The 22998-nt window shown below is 42.1% G+C and overlaps 2 protein-coding genes across 8 annotated transcripts; both read right to left on the reverse strand.

The window, feature by feature from the left end:
• Positions 1-147: 147 nt before the first annotated feature.
• Positions 148-5500, reverse strand: lin7c (lin-7 homolog C (C. elegans)). The gene is made up of 5 exons (XM_037450300.2): positions 5282-5500; positions 4152-4270; positions 3915-3986; positions 3554-3763; positions 148-2978 (listed from the first exon to the last, which is right to left on the reverse strand). The coding sequence occupies exons 1-5, from the start codon at positions 5316-5318 to the stop codon at positions 2811-2813; spliced, it is 606 nt and encodes a 201-aa protein (XP_037306197.1). The 5' UTR covers positions 5319-5500; the 3' UTR covers positions 148-2810.
• A 2063-nt stretch (positions 5501-7563) lies between these two features.
• On the reverse strand, positions 7564-22781 carry bdnf (brain-derived neurotrophic factor). Of its 7 annotated transcripts, none has more exons than XM_037454706.2 (2): positions 22576-22781; positions 7564-9316 (listed from the first exon to the last, which is right to left on the reverse strand). In XM_037454706.2, exon 2 carries the CDS (start codon positions 9293-9295, stop codon positions 8510-8512), a length of 786 nt encoding a protein of 261 aa, XP_037310603.2. In that variant the 5' UTR covers positions 9296-9316; positions 22576-22781; the 3' UTR covers positions 7564-8509. The 7 variants fall into 7 exon arrangements, with proteins under 7 accessions (XP_037310603.2, XP_037310577.2, XP_037310559.2 ...); XM_037454680.2 differs by lacking the exon at positions 22576-22781 and adding an exon at positions 21868-22351; XM_037454662.2 differs by lacking the exon at positions 22576-22781 and adding an exon at positions 21640-21819.
• Between the last annotated feature and the right edge of the window lie 217 nt (positions 22782-22998).

A 22998-nucleotide genomic window follows, 5' to 3' on the forward strand; every position in this document is an offset into this window, starting at 1 on the left:
ACATACCCACTAGCATATTATTGTTTGATCATGAAGAGATGGGATCACAAGTATCCACTTTACTTTATGACTGTATTTGATGGTTTTTCCAAATGTTAATAGGCTTAAAAATTAATGAGTAAAATACGTTCAACACACCCCCAGGAATCACATTTTTAGACAGTTTATTTTACTGTTTTTTTTCTACATCACAACATTTTACATTTTACATCAAAGTAACGATAAACTGGATAAGATACCAGAACACAAAATAACAACACGGGTAATACACCTAAAAAACGACAAACTTGCATTTTTCACAAATTTTGCAAGTTTGCTTCAGTTCCAAAAACAAAAGACAAATCAGTTGAAATCTCAGAAAGGAGCTGATCAAGGAAACGTCAAGTTCAAACATTAGTCCAGAAACAGCGCTGCTTTAGGAGAGACTTGGCCGAGATGGTCCTGGTACACAGTCAAAATGGAAGTACCAATTACTCTGTATTTATATTTAGGAAATTCCTTTATAAAAATTGAGAAAAATATCAAAAGAAAGCTATTATAAAAAATACTCTATTAATCAATCAATATATAGACAAGGGACACTGGTAGAAAGTTACATTTTGCAACCCATTCAGACAATGGTCAGTGACATTCAGTTGTGAGTGTGAACAAGTCAGATTACATTTTGTCCTGATTTACTATTCATGTGTTTAAGCGGTGAATCTAACTAATAAAACACAAATAATACATTATTTTAAGACATTTCGACTTCTATGTAAAGACACTTTCCTGTTTAATGTTTTGCCTCAAAACAGAAGTATACTAAGTGGCCTATGAAAACACACACAAACCTATTCCTCTACATGTACAGCACCAGTCCAAAGCTTGGACACACTCTCCTTAAATGGAATGAGAAAATGTGGCCAAAAGTCTGACTGGTAGCGGATCTTGACCACCATTCATTTGACAGCAATGGTAGTGTCAAATGGAGACTTTCATTTCGACAGTAACAAATATGAGAAAGTTACTTGCTTTACAAATTGATATGATAATTTAATCCCAATGTGTCTTAGTGCGGAATTCCCAAACAGACATTTGTCCACACAGCCTTGAAGCAATAATTTCCAATAACATTCTGCAATAAAATAATTATGCACCATTACAGAATATTTCAAAAGTTTTTTGAATTACTTTGCATAGATCATTTGTTTTGCATTCAGTTTTAGAATTTATAATCCACATGATAATAAGGAACATCCATGTTGGAGCTTATTGTGCTTTCAACAAACACTATAAAAATAACTTTGTAAGTGTTGTAAACATGGGAGGAAGGTCTACATATACAGCATATCGGGGTTGATGTTAGCCGGCTTAAGTCATGTTATTTTAAAAATATTGTTCGGTTTGTATATTACATACAAAGTACGTGGGTGCCATTAAAATGTTGGCTTTAATGACGCAGAGACTGTTAAGAGTTGAAAAAAGAATAGTGACAAACTTTTAAGGAAATAGATCTGTAGTGACATGCAGGTCAGAGACTTGCATTACTAAATATTGAAAGTAGGCGAGTACTCGTTTTTGAGTGAAAGCATCATAAAATAAATAGTTATTTAAATGGCAAGACATTTTTGTATACATCTCATCCCAGCACCAGTTAAAGAACCCAAAAACTACCAGTACAAACAGGTCCTAATTAAGTTAATGTTTCAGGTTAGACATTGTTAAACAAACGTTGAAAACTGAAAAAAATGAAATCAAATTCACCAATGCAGCAGATTTACAGCATAATCCTCAAAACATGGTGAAGTCGGAGTATGGAGTATCAGCAGTCAAGACAATGAGGAAAGCTCACATTAGGCATTATTGTGACCAAAGAGGTTGCTTGATTTTAGACAAATGTTAAGCAAGCAAGTACATTATGTACAAACAAACAGCGTTTATCTCATGTCAAAGTACTTGCTTATGAAGAATTAATACTTCATTATTAGAAATTTGAGGCTCTGTGGGCAGCAGCAGTTTAGTTCAAAGGTTGCTGAAACCCCATTAAATCACGTAGTGTCTGCTAAGCTTTTTATATTGTGGTATGTGGTATGGTATAAATTTAGTCCAGAGTATAGATAATACATAGTTTTGTTCTAAAGTGTCCTTTCGGTGGTTTCCCTTATTATCCTGCTTACGGCGTTCTCTTTAACTATTTAGAACAAAATATACTCTAAAGCTTCCCTTCACTAAACCAAAAATTGCACGTTTTTTAAGTATGAACAACTGAAGGGTTTCTACATTTGCCACCATGTATTTATACAAGTACAGCTCTTTGAGAATAACAGATGCAAATGATTTAGTAATTCCTGCCACAAGAATTGAATTACCAGTACTTGATTTTGAAACCATTAAAATCAAAAACATAATGGTGAACACAGTACATACAATAAACATGATTGCCCTGAGGCACTTGGTAGTGACTGTGATAAAATATTTAAAAACACTAACTTTCCAGTCAAATGAAATGTGTAGTTGGTCTCAAAATCATTCAGAGTTGCATTCAAATAGTCAATTCAAAAATAATGCACAAGTGTGAGTGACCACCTACACAGACAATCATGATCAGTATAATGTTTGTCTAGAGTTATAGTCTCCAACGTAACAATTGCAAATATTTAAAAATGCTACAGAAATAGGGGAGATGTATAATATATGGTATATGTGAGAAGGAACTAAAATGAGTATGTTGGTGGAGCAGTATTGGGCAGTGGGAGAGAAGGAAAGAGAGAACATGGCCCAAAGGCTAAAAGAGGAGAGACATGGGAGTTGGGAATCAACACAGACAAACCCTACTGGGGGAAGCTGTTCTGTTGGCGGCGCTTCGCCGACCTCATTTTCTCAAAGCGTGACTCCATTTCCTCGAGGACTTTGGGGGTGTACCTCACCACCAGCTTCACTGAGCCCTGAGCTGCTTTGAGGAGTTCAACAGCTTTCTCGTGGTGCTCACCTTCCACACTCTGGAAAAAACAGAAACACGCTGTAAGGTTTTCTCCTCCGCCTTTGCTCGCACCCTAAGAGTCTCACACCACCAACTGCTGATGAGGGGAATGTATGAGTAGTAGTGTGACTAACCTACGTACACAGCAGAATGCAGTCCAATCAAGAGCCACCTCTAAAAAACATTGTTGTTATACTGCTGAATACAACTAATATTCTCACCAACGTGATGGTAGAAACACGTCTCTGTTGCATGATTTCTGGAGACTGCTTAACCTTAGTTGCAAGTCTAATGAACACATGAAATCCTACAAGTTTAAGTTCTACGCAAAGAAGCAGTTGCCACAACGCCTTGTGAGGCAAATCTTTGAATAATGAGATAATGAAGGAATTTGTTTTATTGAGGTATGAAGCTAAAAACATTTCCTGACTTGAAGCGTAGATGTAAATCTATGAGGTTTTTAATAGTTAATCTGCCCTAACTGCTGATGCGTTCATTTTATCACCTGGTGACCATTGATACGCAGTTTACAAAAAGAAGTCTTTGTGTAAAGCTAAACTTTCAACAAGTCTGGACTTTGTGAACTGAGCGTACCACCCCGTTGACAGAGAGAAGCTGGTCGCCTCTCTTCAGTCCTCCATGTCGGTCAGCGATGCCGGCTGGGATGATGCGAGAGATATATATTGGGGAATTTTGCTCCTTGCCGCCCATTATATTGAATCCCAGGCCTTCTTCTGTTTTGGGCAGTTCCACAACACGCGGATGTGAGTGTCCCTCACTTGCTGCAAAAGCTGCCACGGTTGCCTACGAATGAACACAATCACGTCATTTAACTATTGCAAATAATTCTATTTCTTATACATGACATGCAATGTGGAATGTACATCTAGAGCAAAAAAAGAAATTGTGGGAAAATATAATTAGATAAAGATGCTGATGTTGGAATCAGGTATACCTTCGCTGTGGCGTTGGCCCTGACTTCAGGACTGCTGTTGATGTCCACCGTTTCATAAACATGTTCATAAACCTGAGGAGACATTGTTGGACAATATTTTGTCACATCCCAGAAACAGATGACACATTTACAAGTGGTGAACATAAAGTCATTAAACCAAACCCTGTTTTTAAAACAAATGGGAACTGACGCCATCTCACAGTTAAGTGTTTTTTAAATAGACAAAAAGGGTCTCACTTCTCTGACGGCGTTGCAAAATTCACTCTGTAGGACCCTCTGCAGGGCCTGCAGCTTCTGGGGAGGCACCTCCCCCGTCCTCTGGAGCTTATCAAGCAGTTCAACAGCACGGTTAATATCTGTCGACAAGAGCACACACGCACCCCGTCACGGTGTTATCGATTTCTGTAAATTGTCCCAACCACACTTCCTCCTTTTGAGTCTTAATGTCAGTACAAAATCTGGACCATTCTATTGTTTAAATGCTAAACAATGTGAATACACTTAGGAAATGGTTGTTGTTGTTGTTGTTGTTACTGAAAATTATACGGAATAAGGAACCTTGTTTTGAATTAAAATATGAAGAATACACAGATGATATAATTCAATATAGCAACTTTCAATATTTAACACTCCAATACTATATACCAGATTGTCTTTTATTGCTGTATGATATTTGCTTCATGGTATACTTAAGTCAATTCAAGCAAACCTAAAATTGACTTGATGTTTCAAATGTGATTTATTACAGAGAGGCTCATTATTCTGTTAATCTTTAAAAAAAACTGGTACTGTAAACAAATGTTAATTCGGAGATCATTAGCTGCAATTTCTAAACACTTCAGGTTTCATCAAAAAGCATTAAGATTATTTCACATATTGTCGAGGACTTGTTTATGTAAGACGCTGTATTAGCAGCCACAGCATTAAAGCCTTTTTCCCCGCATAATAAATACTGAGGGAAAAAACGGTCTGCAATGTAAATATGTCCTGCTCATTCTTGTGATGGTGCAAAGAAGTGTACGAAAACCTCCATTAACTTAGACAGAAAACCCTGAAGCTTTTCACACTCACGCTGCAGGGTTGCTGTGTGTTGTCACTGGTATTAGTACATTGGCTAGCACGCCGAGTTAAGTGAAACCGTGTGATTTAGCTGTAAAACTCTCGCTCTGTGACTAGAGTATTCGTTCAGTTATATTAATACACACTGGCTATCAGCCGGACTCCCTTAGCCAACAAACGATGAACAAGGAAGTTAGATTACCGTCAAAAACCAAATCACCTGCTCTGTGTGGCTAACGCTAAGCTAGCTTGACGTAAGATCACAACAAATATTTCTGCGCTATCGCAAGCTAGCCGATTAACTTTACCTCTTTCCAACCGCACGGGCTCCCCAAGCGATGCCATTCTGTTATCAAGCGGCTGTTTAATGTCCCCTATATTTAGCGTTAATCACTGGATATGGAGCAAATGGTAATCCCGGGACTTGCGTTACGTCCGTTTAACAGAGACGGTAAATCAGATTAGCCGAGGTAGCCGGCTAGGCTATTAACGTTGCTAGTGTCATGATGCATTCAACAACACTCGTAAAGTGTACAACTCAGAACCCGCACACATCATATCGTTTTCTCACAGGTTCTGAATGAAACTTCGTTGCTAATGTGAATACATCTATATTTTATTTTTGAACAATGAAGACAAAGTTACGTATTTATGTAATACCATACACTTGGAGAAGGGGGACAGGGCAAGTGATTTACATAATTGAGAATCCGCCATTCTTATTGTTCTTTGTGCATATTTGATTTCTGAACGTTGGATATGCCACGGAGACTTGTGTTTAACTTCGTGTGTAGGTATTAGGTTGTGTTCATTTTGTGTAATTCGTCAATGGACTAAGGACCTTTAGTGCTGTGTTTAGCCCACTGCAGGTCTCAGGATCCAGGAAAAAGGCGACGAAAGCTGCCCACTCTGATCCCAGACCCAGTTCACAATTAAATAATCACACAATTGACTCGTTATCTATGTGTCAGTGCATCATTCTTTTCACAGCAGTGCTGCACCTGGAAATAGCTTACAGTTGAAATGATTACGATATACCTTAAAAATTCTGTGTACAAGTATCAAGGAAACGACCAGAAACTTCTTCGGCTATTTCCTGACACAGAAGAGGGAAATCTTCTGTGCTGCCCTCTGCTGGTGACAGCACATAGTGACACTAGTACATAACTGCAGGAAACTGCTGCTGCACTGCTCCATGTGGGCGGAAACTTTCAAGCGTTGAGTCACTTCTGACCACACCCAGTGAGGACACACTGTCAAGGGTTTGCCTTTGACGTCTGATGAAATACACTTGCTGTGACATCACTGAATGGGGTGCGGCTCATTGTTTTTGTAAAAAACGTTTCATTGTTGTTTTGTCTTTAAGCCTCAGGCACATCTCGGGGTTAAACTCACCATGCACTCATGATAGATGCAGCAGCTCAGAATACATTTTCTAGACTATTCCACATGGCAGAAAGATGGATTCATTGCTCTGCATGCTGAAATGCGTTAGTTCTCAGGCATATATTAAACCATTCAAGTTTTAGGGTAATTTCGCTTTGAAAAGCAAGGCAGGACCTGCCTGTCTTCCCGTAGGACGACTAAATACTTTTCAATTCTTACTTGTTTTGTGCAGCCATGACAAGAACCCTTTTACTGGGTGATTCATACTGCATGCTCATACTGCATGCTTGTCATCTTCCTCGGAGGTGGATTAGAGACGATCTATTTGCAAGCTTCTGTATAAAGAAAAGTAACTCACAGCATCTTCATCAGCCTCCTTCAGAGAATCCGAGACCAATAGAGAAGAATGAGAAATGTGGAACATCTTTTCATTGCTTCAAGAGAGTGAATTTTTTCTCCCCCCGCAGTTTGCTCTCAAAATGCTCCATCCGGTTGTCTTCAGAGGTCACACTTACCTTCAGGTTGATGACGAAGAGGTAAAATAACGTGGTTGGGAAGTGTAGCACAAGTATGAGACATAATTGAACTTTTGATAGGCTTTGAAAGGCTTTTATATCAGTGTCTTCTTTTTCTAAAATATGTCCTATTATGGGGGAATATGGGAGTGGTTGATGATATTAAGTTGCAAAGTGAACATGTTAGATTGTTATCCTGCAATGATCTTAAACTTTGGCATCCAGACTCGCAAAGCAAGGGCTTCTCACTAAGAAAAACACACCATGAGTTATAATCTGCTGGCAATCCAGTCGTCTTTAACCCGGATTCCAAACCAGGCTTTTTCCTTCTGATCACTGTAAATGTACTGCTGCATCAAATCTGGGTTATTCTTCTGTAGTAGAAGATTTAACGATGGGATTACCATGTCATATCAGGTGTATCTTTTGTATGTGTCACTGTCAAAACTCTGTCTTCCTGTACTTAGTAGTAACAATTTAGTAAACCAGCAAAAGTGTGTATAAACACCAAAGAATCCACGGCCATGCAGTACATTTGTGCTGCTGGGGATCAGGAGGTGCTTTAGGAGTTTAATTTCTCTCTGTAATATGACAATGAATAAACATGGAGCTGCAAAATAATCTTTTTTCACCTTCTGAAAATGAAAATATGATATTTTCTTGCAGCCCTTAAAATCATCGAGCACCTGGATTTTCATTTGGTCGTTTTTTGTTAAAAGCTGTTTTTGTCTCGTGCATAAGTGTGTTTGTGTGTGCTATGGCTTCTTCCCCCCCTCCCGGTCTGTATATTAAAGTTTATCCTGCTTGGAAATGCACTGTTGAAACTTTACCGACATTGATTTTGTTTTTCAGTTGCCTATATTTTTATTTCTTCAAATATTTCAGTTTAATATTGCAAACAACTTCACAACATACAAAATGAATAATATTAACCCAGAAACATGTCAATGAATATATTTTATATATATGTATATATACATATATATATATATATACATATATATATACATATACATATATGTATATATATTCTTTTTTTAATATATATATATATCTTTTCCTCTGGAGGGGATAAAAAAATAAACAGCAAAGCTTTGACAACAGCACCTTGACATAGTATGTAAGTCCAACATTACCTTGAGAAGTTTAGAACAGTAAACAGATAAATTACTTGAGAGGAAAGTTGTTTTCTGCTGAATGTGTAAACGGAATGTTTTTTGGTCAGCATTGTACTTTTTTGTAAGTGGAGAATTTCTCAATTCACAATTGAAGCAGCATGCAAGCTTTTTGAAGATGGAACTGTCCTCTTTCATTCCTTGCCTTTTTTTTTCTCCTTCATTTTCTAATTCTTGGCAACGAAAACCAATCACAATGTCTTGAGGGATGTGATATAGTAATTTAAACTGGGCGCAAATGACTGATCAGATTTTTTTTAATTGTTTACAAGGTCATGAATATGTTCAATAAATAGACTGTAGTATCACTTTTACTGTATAAACTTCATCTTTTTTTACATGCAGTCCATAAAATTTTCATTTGACGGAATAATTTACCCTGTTATGTATATATACAAATAGATATTTTCTCTTTATTCTCTTTTTTAAACTCTTCAATAAAATCTATACATTTTATACACTATCTCCCTCTTTTAATGGTCAATGTGCATACACATGAAGTGTCTATCCTTATAAACCGCCAGCCAATCTTCTTTTTGCTATCCATGGTAAGCGCTCGCACGTAGGACTGGGTTGTCCTGCATTGGGAATTATAATGCCTCTTGTCTATTCCTCTGCAGCCTTCCTTTGTGTACCCCATGGGGTTGCATTTGGTCTCATAAAAGTATTGCTTCAGTTGGCCATTGGGGACAGGGACCTTTTCCATGACGGTAACTGTCTGCCCAGACATGTCTATTGCCGTCTTTTTATCCACAGCTGTCACCCACTGGCTAATACTGTCACACACACTGAGCTCTCCGCGCCGCGAGGGATCGGAGTGTCGCCGCACCCTCATGGACATGTTAGCGGCATCCAGATAGTTTTTGTATTCCTCCAGAAGAAAGAGCAACGGCGGCTCCAAAGGCACTTGGTTGCTGATCATCACCCGCGAGTCGTACAGGTCGACATCCTTGGTCTCTGCGGTGACCAAAGAAGACGGGCCCCCACCTCCCTGGATCGCATCAGCCCCCTCCACCTCCAGCAGCTCCTCTATCACCTGCTCAAAGGTGTCTGTGAGTGAGGGCAGTTCCCCGCGCTGGCCTGGCCCACCGCCACTCTGCGGAGTCCCGTGGCCCCGCGTGGCTGTCGCCGCGGCGCCCAAGTAGCCTTCCGTCCGGTGGCCCCGCATGCCCGGGGCGTCTCTCAGGGGCGCAGCTCTCATGCAACTGAAGTATGAAATAACCATAGTAAGGAACAGGATGGTCATCACTCTTCTAACCTGGTGGAACTGGAGGGGGAGAAGAGGAGAGAAAGCAAAAGGGGAGGAGGAGAGAACAAAGGTGTTAGTTGAGAGCATTTTGGGTGGGGTTTGCTTATTCTTGATCCATAATGCACAATGTAAGGCTTTCTTCTTATTTACACCGTCTACTCTTTCTTTCCGAGCCAAAATGAGAGGCATTTGCTTTGGAATGATCACAATACAGTTTTTATTCGGCTGAGACATCGCTTTTATAGAAATGTTTGCTTATTATAAAAAATAAGATGTCAGACTTTTCTTTCTTTTCAAAGATGTGTTGTAGTGCAGTGTAGGGAAATTATGACCAAACCCTTCATCCCTCGCCGCCTGAATCATTGTTAGTTTCAGAAGCTCAGACCTCTTGTAAACTTTAGGACCTTGCAGATATCTTTTAATGCGTGATGTTACTTAGGGAAAGTTATAGTAATTTGTCCATTGCATTGACGAGCGGCAAAAAATTAGATGCACATCGGGCTCCAAACACGTCAGGGCCAACTGTGAACTGGGACAAAATTCTGAAAGTGTGTTTCCATAAGGATACATGGTTTTGTTCATTTCCAGAGGACATGTGACACCATTAGGCTTAAGACATTACCTCACTAACAAAGTCACCGTTATCAACCCTCATGGAAAGCACTTACTGACCGACTGACTGCGTGAGAAACAGGTTTTTGTCAGCTGTGACAAACACCGCTGCTGCTGCAGTACTACTTATCCTCAACTGGTCTGTGTTGTAGGACAGGTCTGACACTAATCCCTTCGAGTCATGTACGGGCATCGAGAGTTTGTTGAGGGACACTGTTTGTTTTTGGTTGGTGGATGGCACTGAGACCACCGCAGGATGAAATAACAGGATGTCATGCGGAAATTGAAAGATGTGTCATCCTCGCTGCACTGTGAAGTACCACTCTGGAGAAACTCAGAAGTCAGAAGAGAAGCAATGGGCAATGGAATGCCAGGGAGGGAGGGGTGGGGGGGATCCACATCGAGCCAGGTATAGCGGAAATAAATACAGAGAGAGAGAGAGAGAGAGAGAGAGAGAGAGAGAGAGAGAGATAAATTGTCTGAGCACATGTGCATCCCTTACCTTTCAGAAGCTCTTAAGATTTACATGAAATCAACGGTATGGTGGACATCCAACAGCCCCAGATTTAAAAAAAGGAACAATAACGAAAAGAAAATCTAGATCTTCCTTTCCACAGGGGCTCACTTAAAAATAGCCTGACCGAGGCTTTGACTGCACTCTGCATGTCCCAACTTGATAGGGAAAATAAAACAAGGAGGAAACTCACTGGCTCCGCTCAAGACGGACACGAGGACCTTTACAGTAAGGGAGGAGCTAAAAACCCACCTTAAGCGCATTTGTTACATTCTTAATTGGTATCAGGGGCCGTGGCTGCAATTAACCGACACCACGGCGACTGCCATAGAGATATCTCGTCTATAAATAGATGTGCTGGGAGTCTCACAGTCTCTATTCAGAATATCACATCCTTCTTCTTAATGAGCCACTCATTCCCCGAGCTCAGTGACGTACGTTCTCCAGAGTGTGTGTGTGTGTGTGTGTGTTAGGGGGAGGGCATGGGGAGGGGCTCGGATATGTTTGCAGGGAAAACAATGAGGACAAAGGAGATAACTATGACATTTTTATTTAATACTGTTAATAAAAGCCTATTTATCCATTTTTAGTGACCCCTTAATATTGCTAAGGTTTCAGTTCTGATGACAAGAAATCCAGAAAATGTAGGTTTACGGGATCGAGGGCAGCCACCATCATTACGTGTAGGATGCATTTAGGCTGATATTATTATCAGCATCACGCTCAAATGGTTCCACTTCCTCGTGACGGAAATGAAGGCAGAGGGTTGATTACTGTTAGCCGTCAAACTTCATGCTGGAAATGGTGCAGACGATGAGTGCTGCATCTTCCGTAACAGACCACAGGGGTAATATTGCAGTAGCAGGGGGTGGAGAGAGTGCCAGCGTCATTTCGCAGCATAACAACCACAGATGACGTCTCTTCCAGGTCTCCATAGGGGAGAGAATGGAGGGGAGGAGGTTGCTGGGGGGTAATGCCACTCAACAGTGTGCAATTGCATGCCGCTCCCCCGAGAATCCTCACACCGGGAACAACAAATGATTTTATTTCTATCCCTTTGATTTCCTGTTTCCATCAAGACAATCAATATGGCTTATGCTCTCAATCAACATCCTGTTAAAATGCGATAAAGCCAATGAATCATTTAATTGCTGTGGGACTGGCGGAGAATCTCTGGCTTGTATCTACTAGAGGCTAAATGTGACAACTGATTGGTTCACTCTTGTTTTATACATCAAGTGAAGGAACATTTTATGTGCACTGCCGGATTTTGCAGTTAATGAAAAAGCGGCTTGCGGGTTAACACAATGAGCATTAATAATAGAGCGAGGGCAGACGGACATATGGAGGAATGTTTGGAATAAAATGTACTCTTTTGGAGCCTCTGGGACAACTTTGTGACGACTGGGTTGATTATAAAATAGATCTAGCACAGGGAGGTGGCTGGGCAAAGTGCCATTTCTTTTATCTTTTGCCTCATGCTATTGTTGATCATGTAATCATATAATTTGCAAATGAAATGTAGATAGATCCCAAATGAAATGTAGATAGATCCCAACAATCCAACTGTGTCACACAATAAACAAAGGGTCAAGGCTTTCCATGTATGACATCTTTTGTCCTTCAACGTAAATCACTTAACACGAGATAACAGGAAGATAAAGCCTGCAATAACCGCTGCAAACACGCCTTTATTCCAGACAGCACACCCACAGCACGAATCACCCAGAACAATAGGAGCAGGTGAGTGTGCGGACTCTGTCTACGTTGGGCTTTGACGTCTCCAGATGACCACCTGTTCATCCGCTTTGAGAGCGTGGCTCTATGGTGGGGATGTGTAACTTATCTTCACAGTTATTCTTTGTTCCAGGTGGGGATTAAAGTGATAAATGCCCCCTTTGACAGATGCTGAAAAGTTTCTCTAAAGCATGAAAGGACTGGTATTATTACACATTCAGCAATGTTCCCGAGCCTACAAGCACATGTCAGCACACTGGCTTCATCTTCACGAACAGCGCGATATCGTAGGAGCCATAAGAAGGGAAAATAAACATCAAACAGAGGTGATGAAAGAGGGAAATGTGGCCACTACATTTGAATAGTAATGCTCGAACTATGGCAAGATTCGTTCCTCATTTTTTCTCCCTCGTGGGGCATCCATCTTTGTTCCATTCCTCAAGAAGCGTGTTGGGTTAGAGCGGTTTACCTAGCAACATGTTTTGTCACGTTCAAAGTGCACAGCACGCAATGCCAAATGTTCCAAAGTGAGACATGCGGCACATAATTTCAACATTTCTACCTGAGGACCCCTTGTGTGCCACGATGGAGCACTTAGAGAGAAGGCAATTAGAGTTGTCTGCAGTAATGGCTGACACATGTGGAAGCTGGCCTTCTTGAGATCTGTTTTCAATCTGACACAGTTTCAGAGCACGTTTAGTAATAGATGAGCATCACTAAGGGATTATACCTGGCCTCCTGGCCAACCCCAAGCCACTGCCACAGACAGCCCCGGCATTCAAATAGCTGCTGAGTGATGTGTGCTATCCAAATGAGTGCTGCTTGCCTCCCACACTGTGTGCAGCAGCGGATAATGGAGACACTGCAGCCGCAGCACAAGGCGGTGTGGCGAGATCATAATTGACAGTCTTGTCAAGTGCAAAACCTGCGTTGATGTTGCACTCTTACAATGTCCCGTTAAAGCGTAAACACACACGTTTTCAATTGAACGGACAAAATACCGATTGTGGAACCTGAACACTTGACTTAACGAACAGACATAAAGCGCCAAATGGACAGTGCTGCAGTTCCACGCGCTCTACACTAGATGGCGTGTGAGACCGTGGAATAAAAAGAGCTCCTTCTCTTTCACCCTCCCTCCACCTCCATCCCATCTCTCCTTCCCTCCCTCTTGTGAAACACGATAGATAGATAGATAGATAGATAGATAGATAGATAGATAGATAGATAGATAGATAGATAGATAGATAGATAGATAGATGATAACGACGGATTCACAGACAATTTTGGTCTTGTATTATTCAGCATTCGCTCATTTCTGCTGCATTATACACTGCAAAGTTGACATAAATGGTACTTAGTCACAACGCTAACAATAAATGTGGCCGTAGTGAGCCTTTTTGGTTTTATTATTTCATCATTAAACCAAAACATGAAACGTCTTCTACGCGGGTGATGCAAACGATCCAGACATTTTCACACGGAGTTGTCAGAGCTCAGCCAGCTTTCCACCACTGTATAAATGGGACTTTATTTGAATTATTCTAGCCAGTAATTTCGAGATTCAGCGCAAGCACACAACACCAATAAGTCCAACCGTGTAGGTTTCCCGACGATGATGGGCGTTTGAGTCTCGGGTTTCCTATAAAGTCTTAATGAGTTCATTACACCACCCCCCCTCCTCCAAAAAATAAACATTCTAGTGTGTACGCGTATGTTCACAGCGCGGGAGGCTCCGAGGTTATAATGCAGTTCTGTTGAGTTCTTTATGGGCAGAAAGTTGCAGCTGGTTCCATATGGAGGCGCGCTGCTGGGTGGTTTCCACTTGGTAATTTACGAGAAATACTAATAATAAGCCACGTTTGCACACGCTGCTTCAATAATGAAATAACAGCCCCCCCCCGCCCCCCCCTCCTTACCCCTCCCCTCGAGATTACATCTGCTGAGCCCGTGTCCTCCTCTGGAAACCCAATCAACATAATAACTCGTTTTTTTATTAATGAACGAGAGGATAAGGTTACACACACACACACAAACACACACACACACACACACACAAACACACACACACACACACACACAAACACACACACACACACACACACACACACACACATCCCCTCTCGGGCTGCGGCGCTGTCTGTCCGCAGATAGCCGGACTTGATCGAGCTACTTTTAGACCCCCCCCCCCCCCCCCCCCCCACACACACACACAACACAGACACACGTACACGCGCGCGCGCACCCACCCACCCGACAGGCACACGCGCGCACACACACACACACACATCTGTCCTTTTCTTATTCTCAAGCAGCATCAAACAACACAGCCAAAGTGCTTCAAAGTACTTATCGAGAAACAGAGGTACATACCTTTTGCTGCCCAGTCGTAAAACAGACCATTCAACAGGACAGCAGTGTCATCTGGGATGTTTGGGACAACTCCCTGAGTAATTTACTTAAGCGGTATTCTCCTTTCTGTACACTCTCCCGACAAGCTTCAGGATATCTCTTCAGCTTTGGAGCAAATAGATTAAATTATTGATGGTGGAAATTGCATGGATGAGGTAACGCACTCCCATGGCTGCACGGCTCCGTCGGAGATCGTCTGAAACTCAAGTTGTCGCATGCTGAAACGCAGCAGCAGCGGCGGCGGCAGCACGGGATGAGAGACCTCTGGAGCTGAAATGAGGAGCCTCTTTCCAACTACAGTAACTTTACTACACAATGACGCGGCAACATGTGACCTGCCGCTGGCTGACTGGTCGCCGCCAAACTCCTGTTTAAACAGCCCCCAGGCGGAACTATTAATGCGCTCTCGGTGTGCATTATATGCTATTGTTTGTGCGCATACATACCGTGCAGGGAACATCCGAACCACAATGTCTGGCAAGATGAAAAAGCACTTGCAGAGACTCTCCTCTTCCGTATTTGGTTCACCGAGGCCAAAGGGGTGGGATATTTCTTTGAACCTTTTTGCGTAACAGCGCGTCTCCGAGTCGTGATACACTGTGTGCCATTTAGAATTGGCCTCTTTGAGATCATTAGAAACCAGCATTTGGTTTACTGGCCTACGGATTGTGAGGATGATTTGCACTTTACATCAAATTACGCTGTAGAAAATAAAAAGTATATAAAACTATTGTTTATATATGAGTAAATATATATATGTAGCCCTATAAGATTCCCACACGGTTTTCATTTAATGCCCTTTACCTGTGTTCCTGAGTCATTTCTATGATGAATTAGGCCTTGGAAATCAGTCTTATAAATGTAGCGACATATGGGGTTCAAACATTTGGATGGCAACAGGCACTGGAGGCAAATAAAAGTGTGAACTTAACTGAAAACATTTCTGCTTTTAAAGTGAGCTATCTCCACAGCAGACGGATAACTCCCCTGCAAGTGTAGTAGCAAGCTACAGGTTATTATAAAAAACACACACTTTTAAATGATAGGCCTGCACTGAGCTCACTCAGAGGAGGAAACAGCCTTGTTTCTTGATGGTGTTGTCTCCCCGAGTCAGAAACAATTCATTTCCTTTATAATTCACAATTCAAATAAAAAAGTCAGTGGAGCCACAACCTTTCAATGGGCGATGAAGGTTTGGAAACTCCACCTGTGATGAATACACGAGTGAGCATAATGGGAAAATAGCAGCTCATTATCCAATGGACTTGGCCCTGGTCCAGTGCAAAGACTTATTGTGATGTGTTTGCTATATTGCCATCATGATTCTTCTCTGCACGAGCTTATGAGCTGTAGAGCTCTTGTTTGGCATGTAGCAGTATGGGAGTGGATGCTCACACCTGCTTAATGAGTCACTCCCACCTCCAACACACCCGGGACATGCCAAGATAGATATAGCCCTCCCTGAAGGCCCACAGGAGGTCAGGGCAAACTCTGGATGACAAAGAGTTGCATCAGCAATCACTGAGCGACATGACTCCAAGAGGATGAAAAAAAAATGCACACTGCACAAGGGGGCTGTTCCAAACAAGTAATTCATAAATAAATCACTTGGCATCTCATTAAAAGAGCCAAAACAACAACATGGTCTCTCATTTCTGCTAATACATCACAACTGAAGGTGGCGTATCAAGAGAAGTCTTTTGGCTTGCATGTTGGCACCACATTTCTGAATGAAATGAATAATGTGTCTAATAGCGAGAAGAAAGGAGGAGTGTTTAGGATGTTTTTGAATCCGGGTTCAAACCACAAGCACGACAGCAATGGCTTCTCACAAGGCAACCAGGTGTCTTTGCCGGGCCAAATGCTTGTGATTTGTGAGGAACAGTTGATTATGTCCCTTCTCACATGTTCACCGCTCACAAACCTTGTGCCTGTTTGTGCGGCAGAAAGAAGAAACAACCAAAGCAGCTGACAACACGACACACTTGTATAACCTCTCAAGGCTTCTCTTGACAAATGCAGGACGATGCTGACATGTCCGCACTGCCGAAAGCTTCACTTGACAAGTAGAATTACGCCTCCTCGTACCAAAAAAGGAACCGTACGGACAGAATGACATTTTGTGAAATGTCATTTTCACAAAGGAAGACGATAGAGGTATTTGGATCAAAGCGAAATTGCGTTCCGCCTTCATGAAGCAAACACGTCAACTGAGAAAACATTTCTCATGAAGGTAGATGACGTCAAACAAGAGAGTGAGCAGTTGAGAGCAACTCCAGACTTGGAAACAGACGACGCCAGTACGAGCCATTTCTAATCACATGTTGGAGTGACGAGTTAATGTCATCCCACCTGTGATGACCATAACCTTTATTGTAATCATCAGGCAGAAACAGAGGAGCACTCCAACCTCCACATGGTCACGCAGCTGATAGATTATTTCCATAGTGGCACAGACTGCAAATCTCTCCATCGCCTATCAAGTCTCTGTCAGTCTGTCTCTTTTTCTTGGCTTATGCCTTTCTCCCCCTCCCCCTCCCCTTCCTCCTCCTCCTCCTCCTCCTCCACCTCTTCCCCCCCTCTTCTCCTCCTCTCTCCACCACCCTCAATCCAATATCACCATAGCATCAGTAACCTTTGCATGGTTTACTGCTGAATGAAAACACACCAATCATGCCACAAATCCACTTTGAAATGCAGAAATATTTTATTTGCTCCTCAAATGAGGCTTTAAAGAAACTATGAATGGCTTGAATAGGCCTTCTGCTTCGTTTTAAACGATATAACCTTCCACCATATACAACATCTGCTAACAAATAAGTGACAGATTTTGTATATAGTTTTTTCTTTAAAAAAACATATATATTCAACACCCCCCCCCCCCTTCTTGAAGTCCCGCAGTGGTCCGACATATCAGATGTAGATGTCTTTACAGTCAGAATAACTGCATCCAGTGTGTATTAATAACTTATCGTGGGCTCCATCGCTGTAAAATACCAATCACGCCACTGTGACGAATAACTGATAATTAAAGATTCGGAATTAAAGGTTCAAGCCTTCGCTTCCTGCCAGAACTTGTTTAAACACGCCTGCTAATTGGATGAAGGTGTTGGTGATGGAGAGGGTGATGAAGATGAGGATGAGGATGGTGGTGGTGGTGGTGGTGACTAAAGCATTAGCAGCAGCAGCGACGGTGGCGGCGGCGACTGAATTTATCCCATTTCTATAACGGTTATGATGATTCATTTTTCGCTCGAAATATATCGTGACGTAGAGCCTTGAGTCAAAATGTTCCCCCGATATCGCCCGAAATAATCGATAGCCTATTTATAGTAATATCAGAAAACAGCTTGGATTAGATGGATAAATTATGGCTTTTTATGAATGAAAATGCTGGGGCAATGTGCGGCAAGCACAACCCGAAACCGAGTTTTGTTAAAGAGACACGACTATTATTAATGTTAATAGAAATCAGAACGTCCTTAATTGATAAAAACAGATTACAGCAAATCCCTTTAGCAAATCCCAAAGCACCCGAATCGATCGCAACGGATAACAACGATGCAGAAAGGCCAGCACTATGGCTACAGTCAGAGAAAAAAGCAACATACACAATGTTGTACAATATAGGTGTTAATCATTATTTCTGCAGAACACATTTATTATTTCTTTCGTTAAATAAATAGGCCTACCGAAAGAATTTCATCTGATTTTTTTTGCAATGAAACCTACCATCAGGTTTGTTATTGACGCCCACCCCAACTCTGCAGAGCTGAGAGTGCAGAGAGAGAGAGAGAGAGAGAGAGAGAGAGAGAGAGAGGGGGGAGATTCTCGGTAAAGATAACACACGCGGAGACGCACGCACACAGTGGTGAACGCACGCAGGCGCACGCCCGCACAAAAACACACGCAGCCCCATTTATGGACTGATCCGCTGACGTACATTGCAGAAAAGTGCTATAAAAAACCTTCATACATACAAAGTGTGTCGTGCCACCCCACAGACCCCTCCTAACCCGCCTCCACTCGTCCCTCCTCCTCCACCTAACACGCCCACGCCCACAACATAATCCCACGTCTCTGTGGAAAGATATTAAAAATATTGCTACATGGCCAGAAAATAGGTATTCTGCAAGAAAAAAAGGATTATATATAAAACCAAAAACTACGCCCAAAACATGCTGCAATAAAATAATTCAACTCTCTTGTGGTTTATGTGAATAGAATGCCACATATTTCTTTGAAATATCAAAATTGTTACGGATCTCATGTAGATTAAGACGCGTATCGTTTCGTTAAATATATTAAGGACTTATAATTATTTGTGCATTAAATGTTTTTGTGACAATGATGAGTCGGAAACGGGCTTTTATAGTGACGAAGGCACCTTATTAAAGGAGCATATTTATGAATGTCGGGCAGTATAATAAGTAATATGATCTATGTTGGTTTCGCTGTCATATTAAATGAAACGTAATGGGGTATAGTATGCAGGAACCGATCTGCGCGTCTTTCATTGGCGGGTTATGAAATTACCAAAAAACAGCGGAAAGTCTATAAATTCAAAAACAATTAGATTTTTACTGGATACATTTGTTTTGGAGCATTTATTTGAAAACGCAGCCTGCAAGAAGACTTGATTAAAACAAGACTGCCAGTGGGCGTTGGGGCTTTTCTCTTGTGTTGCAGTTGTTTTGGCGTCATGCATTTGCTTCGTCTTGGATCAGGAATCTTAAATCGTTGACCAGAGAAAAAAATAGCAGACGAGCAACAGAGAGAGGGAGAGAAGGCGAGAGAGGAAATAAACAATATCCACCGTTTCTGCATCGGTGCGAGACGAATATTGAGGCTAGTCCTTCAGGGGAGCAGATAAATACAATCCCGGAGCAGTTTTGTGTGATGATTACCTAAATAACAGATAGAAAGCATTCCTTCATTTGTTTAAAAAAAAAGAAAGGGAAAGAAAAATCGATGCTTTCCGAAAAATTGCATATCAAGCCACCTTATCTCTCTACATCGCATTCAGCCATAACATCTGTCAGCGGATGCACTTTGACCACGCCCATCTTTCTTGTAATACAGAGGAAATACTAGAACAATTTGTATACTGTAAAGCAGACTCGCTCTGGCAAACCCGAATTACATGAGTCTAAGCGATTAAGAATGAATTCATTTTATTTTCCATTATTCATCCGTAGTCTGCGCTTGACAGGGCGACACAGAGCCGCGTATGGACAAAAGAGGGGGGTAGGGTAGCAGGTGAAGTGAAAAGCACCTTATGAATGAAACCGTGGAGCAGTCGTAGTAAAAACACAAGTGATTTGATGGCGATGACGGGAGGGGGGGCGATGGAGGGAGGGGAGGAGGGGGGCTGGAGGGTAAAGAGTAGGGCTATTTTTGGTCGATTACAAAATCCAGAGGGTTTGACATCGAGACAAAACATGAATGCAGCAGACTAAACATGAAAAAAAAGCACAGATGGATAAATAGATATAAAGATAAAGATAGAAAGATAGGACGACAGATGGCTGGATAGAGTTTTTTTCCTCACAATTTTGTGATGTGCACCGGGCATCAGTAGCCTACTTCAGTTCGTGCCGGCTGGAAGGATCACTGCAGCGTATTAAGTCCCACATCGGGAGCATGATTAGGCACAACGATTACGCAAATTATGTTGCAGTAGGCAGTGGTCGGGAAGTCCAAAAAAACGGCTTCAAAAGATCTGTTTCCAAAAATCTCAAGCACGAAGACGAGTCCCAATTGAAACGTTTCACATGACTCAAAGCTGATATGACAATGCACACGCACAGATCTTCTATAAATACAGCCTAACTTCGATTTAAAAAAAGGAAGGTGGCATACGAGCTATTAGTCACCTGGATCGGATTTCATTTCGGAGTTATTTCGGTGACTGATGCCCACAATTCACACACCGGCAAAGCGAAGGCTGCCATGCTGTAGTTTTAAAGCCGAAGTTCGTTTGAGAAAAGCAAGAAGAAGCCCGCAAAGACGACAGCAACATAAGAGTGACATGAAAACAATGGATTGTGCTCTTACCTTTACGAGGGCTGACAACCACAATGTGCGTGGTTAGATCTCCGCGACCAAGACTTGCATGTCCCAAAGTTTAACGCAGTGTGTGGGGGCTTATAGGTACCGGCAATGTGGTGTGCGAAAGACCAGACGACCTAACATTTCAACTTTCCCAATGCTCTGCAAAAACACATCGTAAAGCACGAGCTATTTTAATGGCAAGTGCTTGCTTTCCCTGTAGTTGTTTTTTTATATTTTCTCTTCTCATTAGAATCCCTTTTATTCTCCGTTAACAGACCACAGGCTCCCTCACAATAGGCTTACCAAAAGTTGAAAAAACAATCCCAGGTTTGGCAAAGGGGGGGCTGGGGAAAGAGAGAAAGAGAGTTGGCGTCCACTCAGCGGTTTAGTCCATGCACGACTCCGGTGCCTCTGTCCAACGTGCTGAAAGCATTACACAGCCACGGTAACTAAGAGGGGCCGACGAAATATCTATATACTTCTTTTTGAGCGCCCACTTTAAACTGGTTTTCTTTTTTTTCTTTTTTTTTACTCTGCTGCTTCCCCGCGTCTTGTCACGTGTACTCCCCCCTCTCCCACCCCCACCCCCCATTGCCAAACCAGTCCTGTTAATATTTGATCACATGTTGGTCGGACATTTCCTTCCAGATAACAGCACCTATATCGCGAATAGCACCTATGAAACGCCGGTTCAATTCAGTATACAACCACCTAACCCCCCACCTCCACACAGCCCCCCCAAAAAACGGCTCCACTCTCACGCCAAATGACAACTGGCACCGCTGATACGGAACACTATTGTTCTTAATGTCATGCTTGTGGAAAGTGTCACAGGCACATGTTGCTTTCTTAAAACACGAGCACCGCAAAGATATAACATACATACATACATGCATAAAACATAAAGCCCTGTCACACAAACACAGACTCACACACACAGCCCTTCAAGACCGGTATCCAGCCTTCATCACATCCACACATTGCGCGCAGACACAATGCAATATTTTCTTACCTCTCTCACTGTACTGGCATATCCACAGCCAAAGAAATGCCACACAATCTGTCTTTCCACAGGGGCTATGTCAACATCAGCCTCAGCAGACATGGATCTCGATACTGAGTTACTCAAGTAGCCCCTGAGTCCAACCCTTCCAGCAATGCGCTGCCAGACTAAATAGCAAGCACGACTTTTTTACTGGTAATCATCCTTCATATGCTGTGTGTTTCCATTGCTACTTACCATTTTCCCCTACGCTTTCCTGGAGATAGAAGTGTCTTAATATCCACTCACTCCAACAGATGCTGGTAGGTAATGTGTCTTGTTTGAAGTCATCATATGAGAACTTCTGCTGCGCTCAGTAGATCGCCCACCACTTCGCTGACTTATGAATCTAATAACCCTTTGCAATGTCGGTGTGCTTAAACTCTCTCAGGCAACACCTTGGTGGCTCTATCCGCTAAAGACAAATACCAACAAGCCTTGGTTGTCAGAAAAAGCGGGCACAGATATACGTAACACCCTCGCCCGGTCAACGCCATTAGGGGTCTTACGTGATTGAAATAAGCGACGGCAATCCAAGTTTATGGGGATGTCAGTGCCTGACTGATCGCTCGCTCACTGCCTCATATTTTAAAATCTGCATTGAGCAACGATGCAGACACATACAACTTCGGATACACGTCCACATCGACTAGTTTTGTGTCATAGACCGTTATCTCTCTCTTTGGTGAAGGGCCATGCGCTAATTGCGCGTACGCGCAGTTGGTCATTTGAATGTTTGTTTTTTTTTCTAACAAGGACGACGTACACATCGCATTTTGCAAACACAGATAGCACATTTCTAGCGCCCCTGTGTCTGCCTGACAAGTTCTTGAGGAACTTGTTGCTGCTCTAAAAGAAAAACAACCTCCTCCCCCCCCTGGACCAAACACTCTCATACATACTTACATTGTCAAATCCTGTGGAAGTGCTGCGTTTTTTCTCTCCCCCGGACAGATATTACAGGGAAAAAAAAGTTAATCCACGTCCTCCGGAAGCGTGATTACTCGGGCAGAATAGCGACCACAGCGTTGAAAGCCGCAAATGATACTTTTCGATCAGGGATATCTGGAAGTTCAAAGATGAAATCTGTTTTCAGTAAAATTCCATCAGTTGCACTACCAACACTCAGCCAGCTGATTGTTATGCAGTGACGAAGCGCAGCGCTTGTAAGTGAAGCCCCAAATGTACTAAGTAACATGAGTAATAGGTGATATTTTCCTGACACTTTGCCAGCACCGCAAACTTTCTCTCGAGTGTTTGTAAGAGAAGTGTCATTCTCGTGGTTTGAAAAGACTTATTTCTTGGTCATAGTTTAAGGAAATCACGCTT

Source organism: Pungitius pungitius, chromosome 4, assembly GCF_949316345.1.
Source record: "Pungitius pungitius chromosome 4, fPunPun2.1, whole genome shotgun sequence".
In the NCBI taxonomy this organism is placed as follows: domain Eukaryota; kingdom Metazoa; phylum Chordata; class Actinopteri; order Perciformes; family Gasterosteidae; genus Pungitius; species Pungitius pungitius.

What these genes read in the sequence shown, in the direction of transcription:
- lin7c (XM_037450300.2), bottom strand. Translation starts at nt 5,318, where the DNA reads ATGGCATCGCTTGGGGAGCCCGTGCGGTTGGAAAGAG. An exon ending in GCCCGTGCGGTTGGAAAGAG is followed by an intron (nt 4,271 to 5,281) that starts GTAAAGTTAATC and finishes TCTTGTCGACAG; the next exon opens with ATATTAACCGTGCTGTTGAA. An exon ending in TTTGCAACGCCGTCAGAGAA is followed by an intron (nt 3,987 to 4,151) that starts GTGAGACCCTTT and finishes ATGTCTCCTCAG; the next exon opens with GTTTATGAACATGTTTATGA.
- bdnf (XM_037454662.2), bottom strand. Translation starts at nt 21,732, where the DNA reads ATGTCTGCTGAGGCTGATGTTGACATAGCCCCTGTGGAAAGACAGATT. An exon ending in ATGCCAGTACAGTGAGAGAG is followed by an intron (nt 9,317 to 21,639) that starts GTAAGAAAATAT and finishes CTCCCCCTCCAG; the next exon opens with TTCCACCAGGTTAGAAGAGT.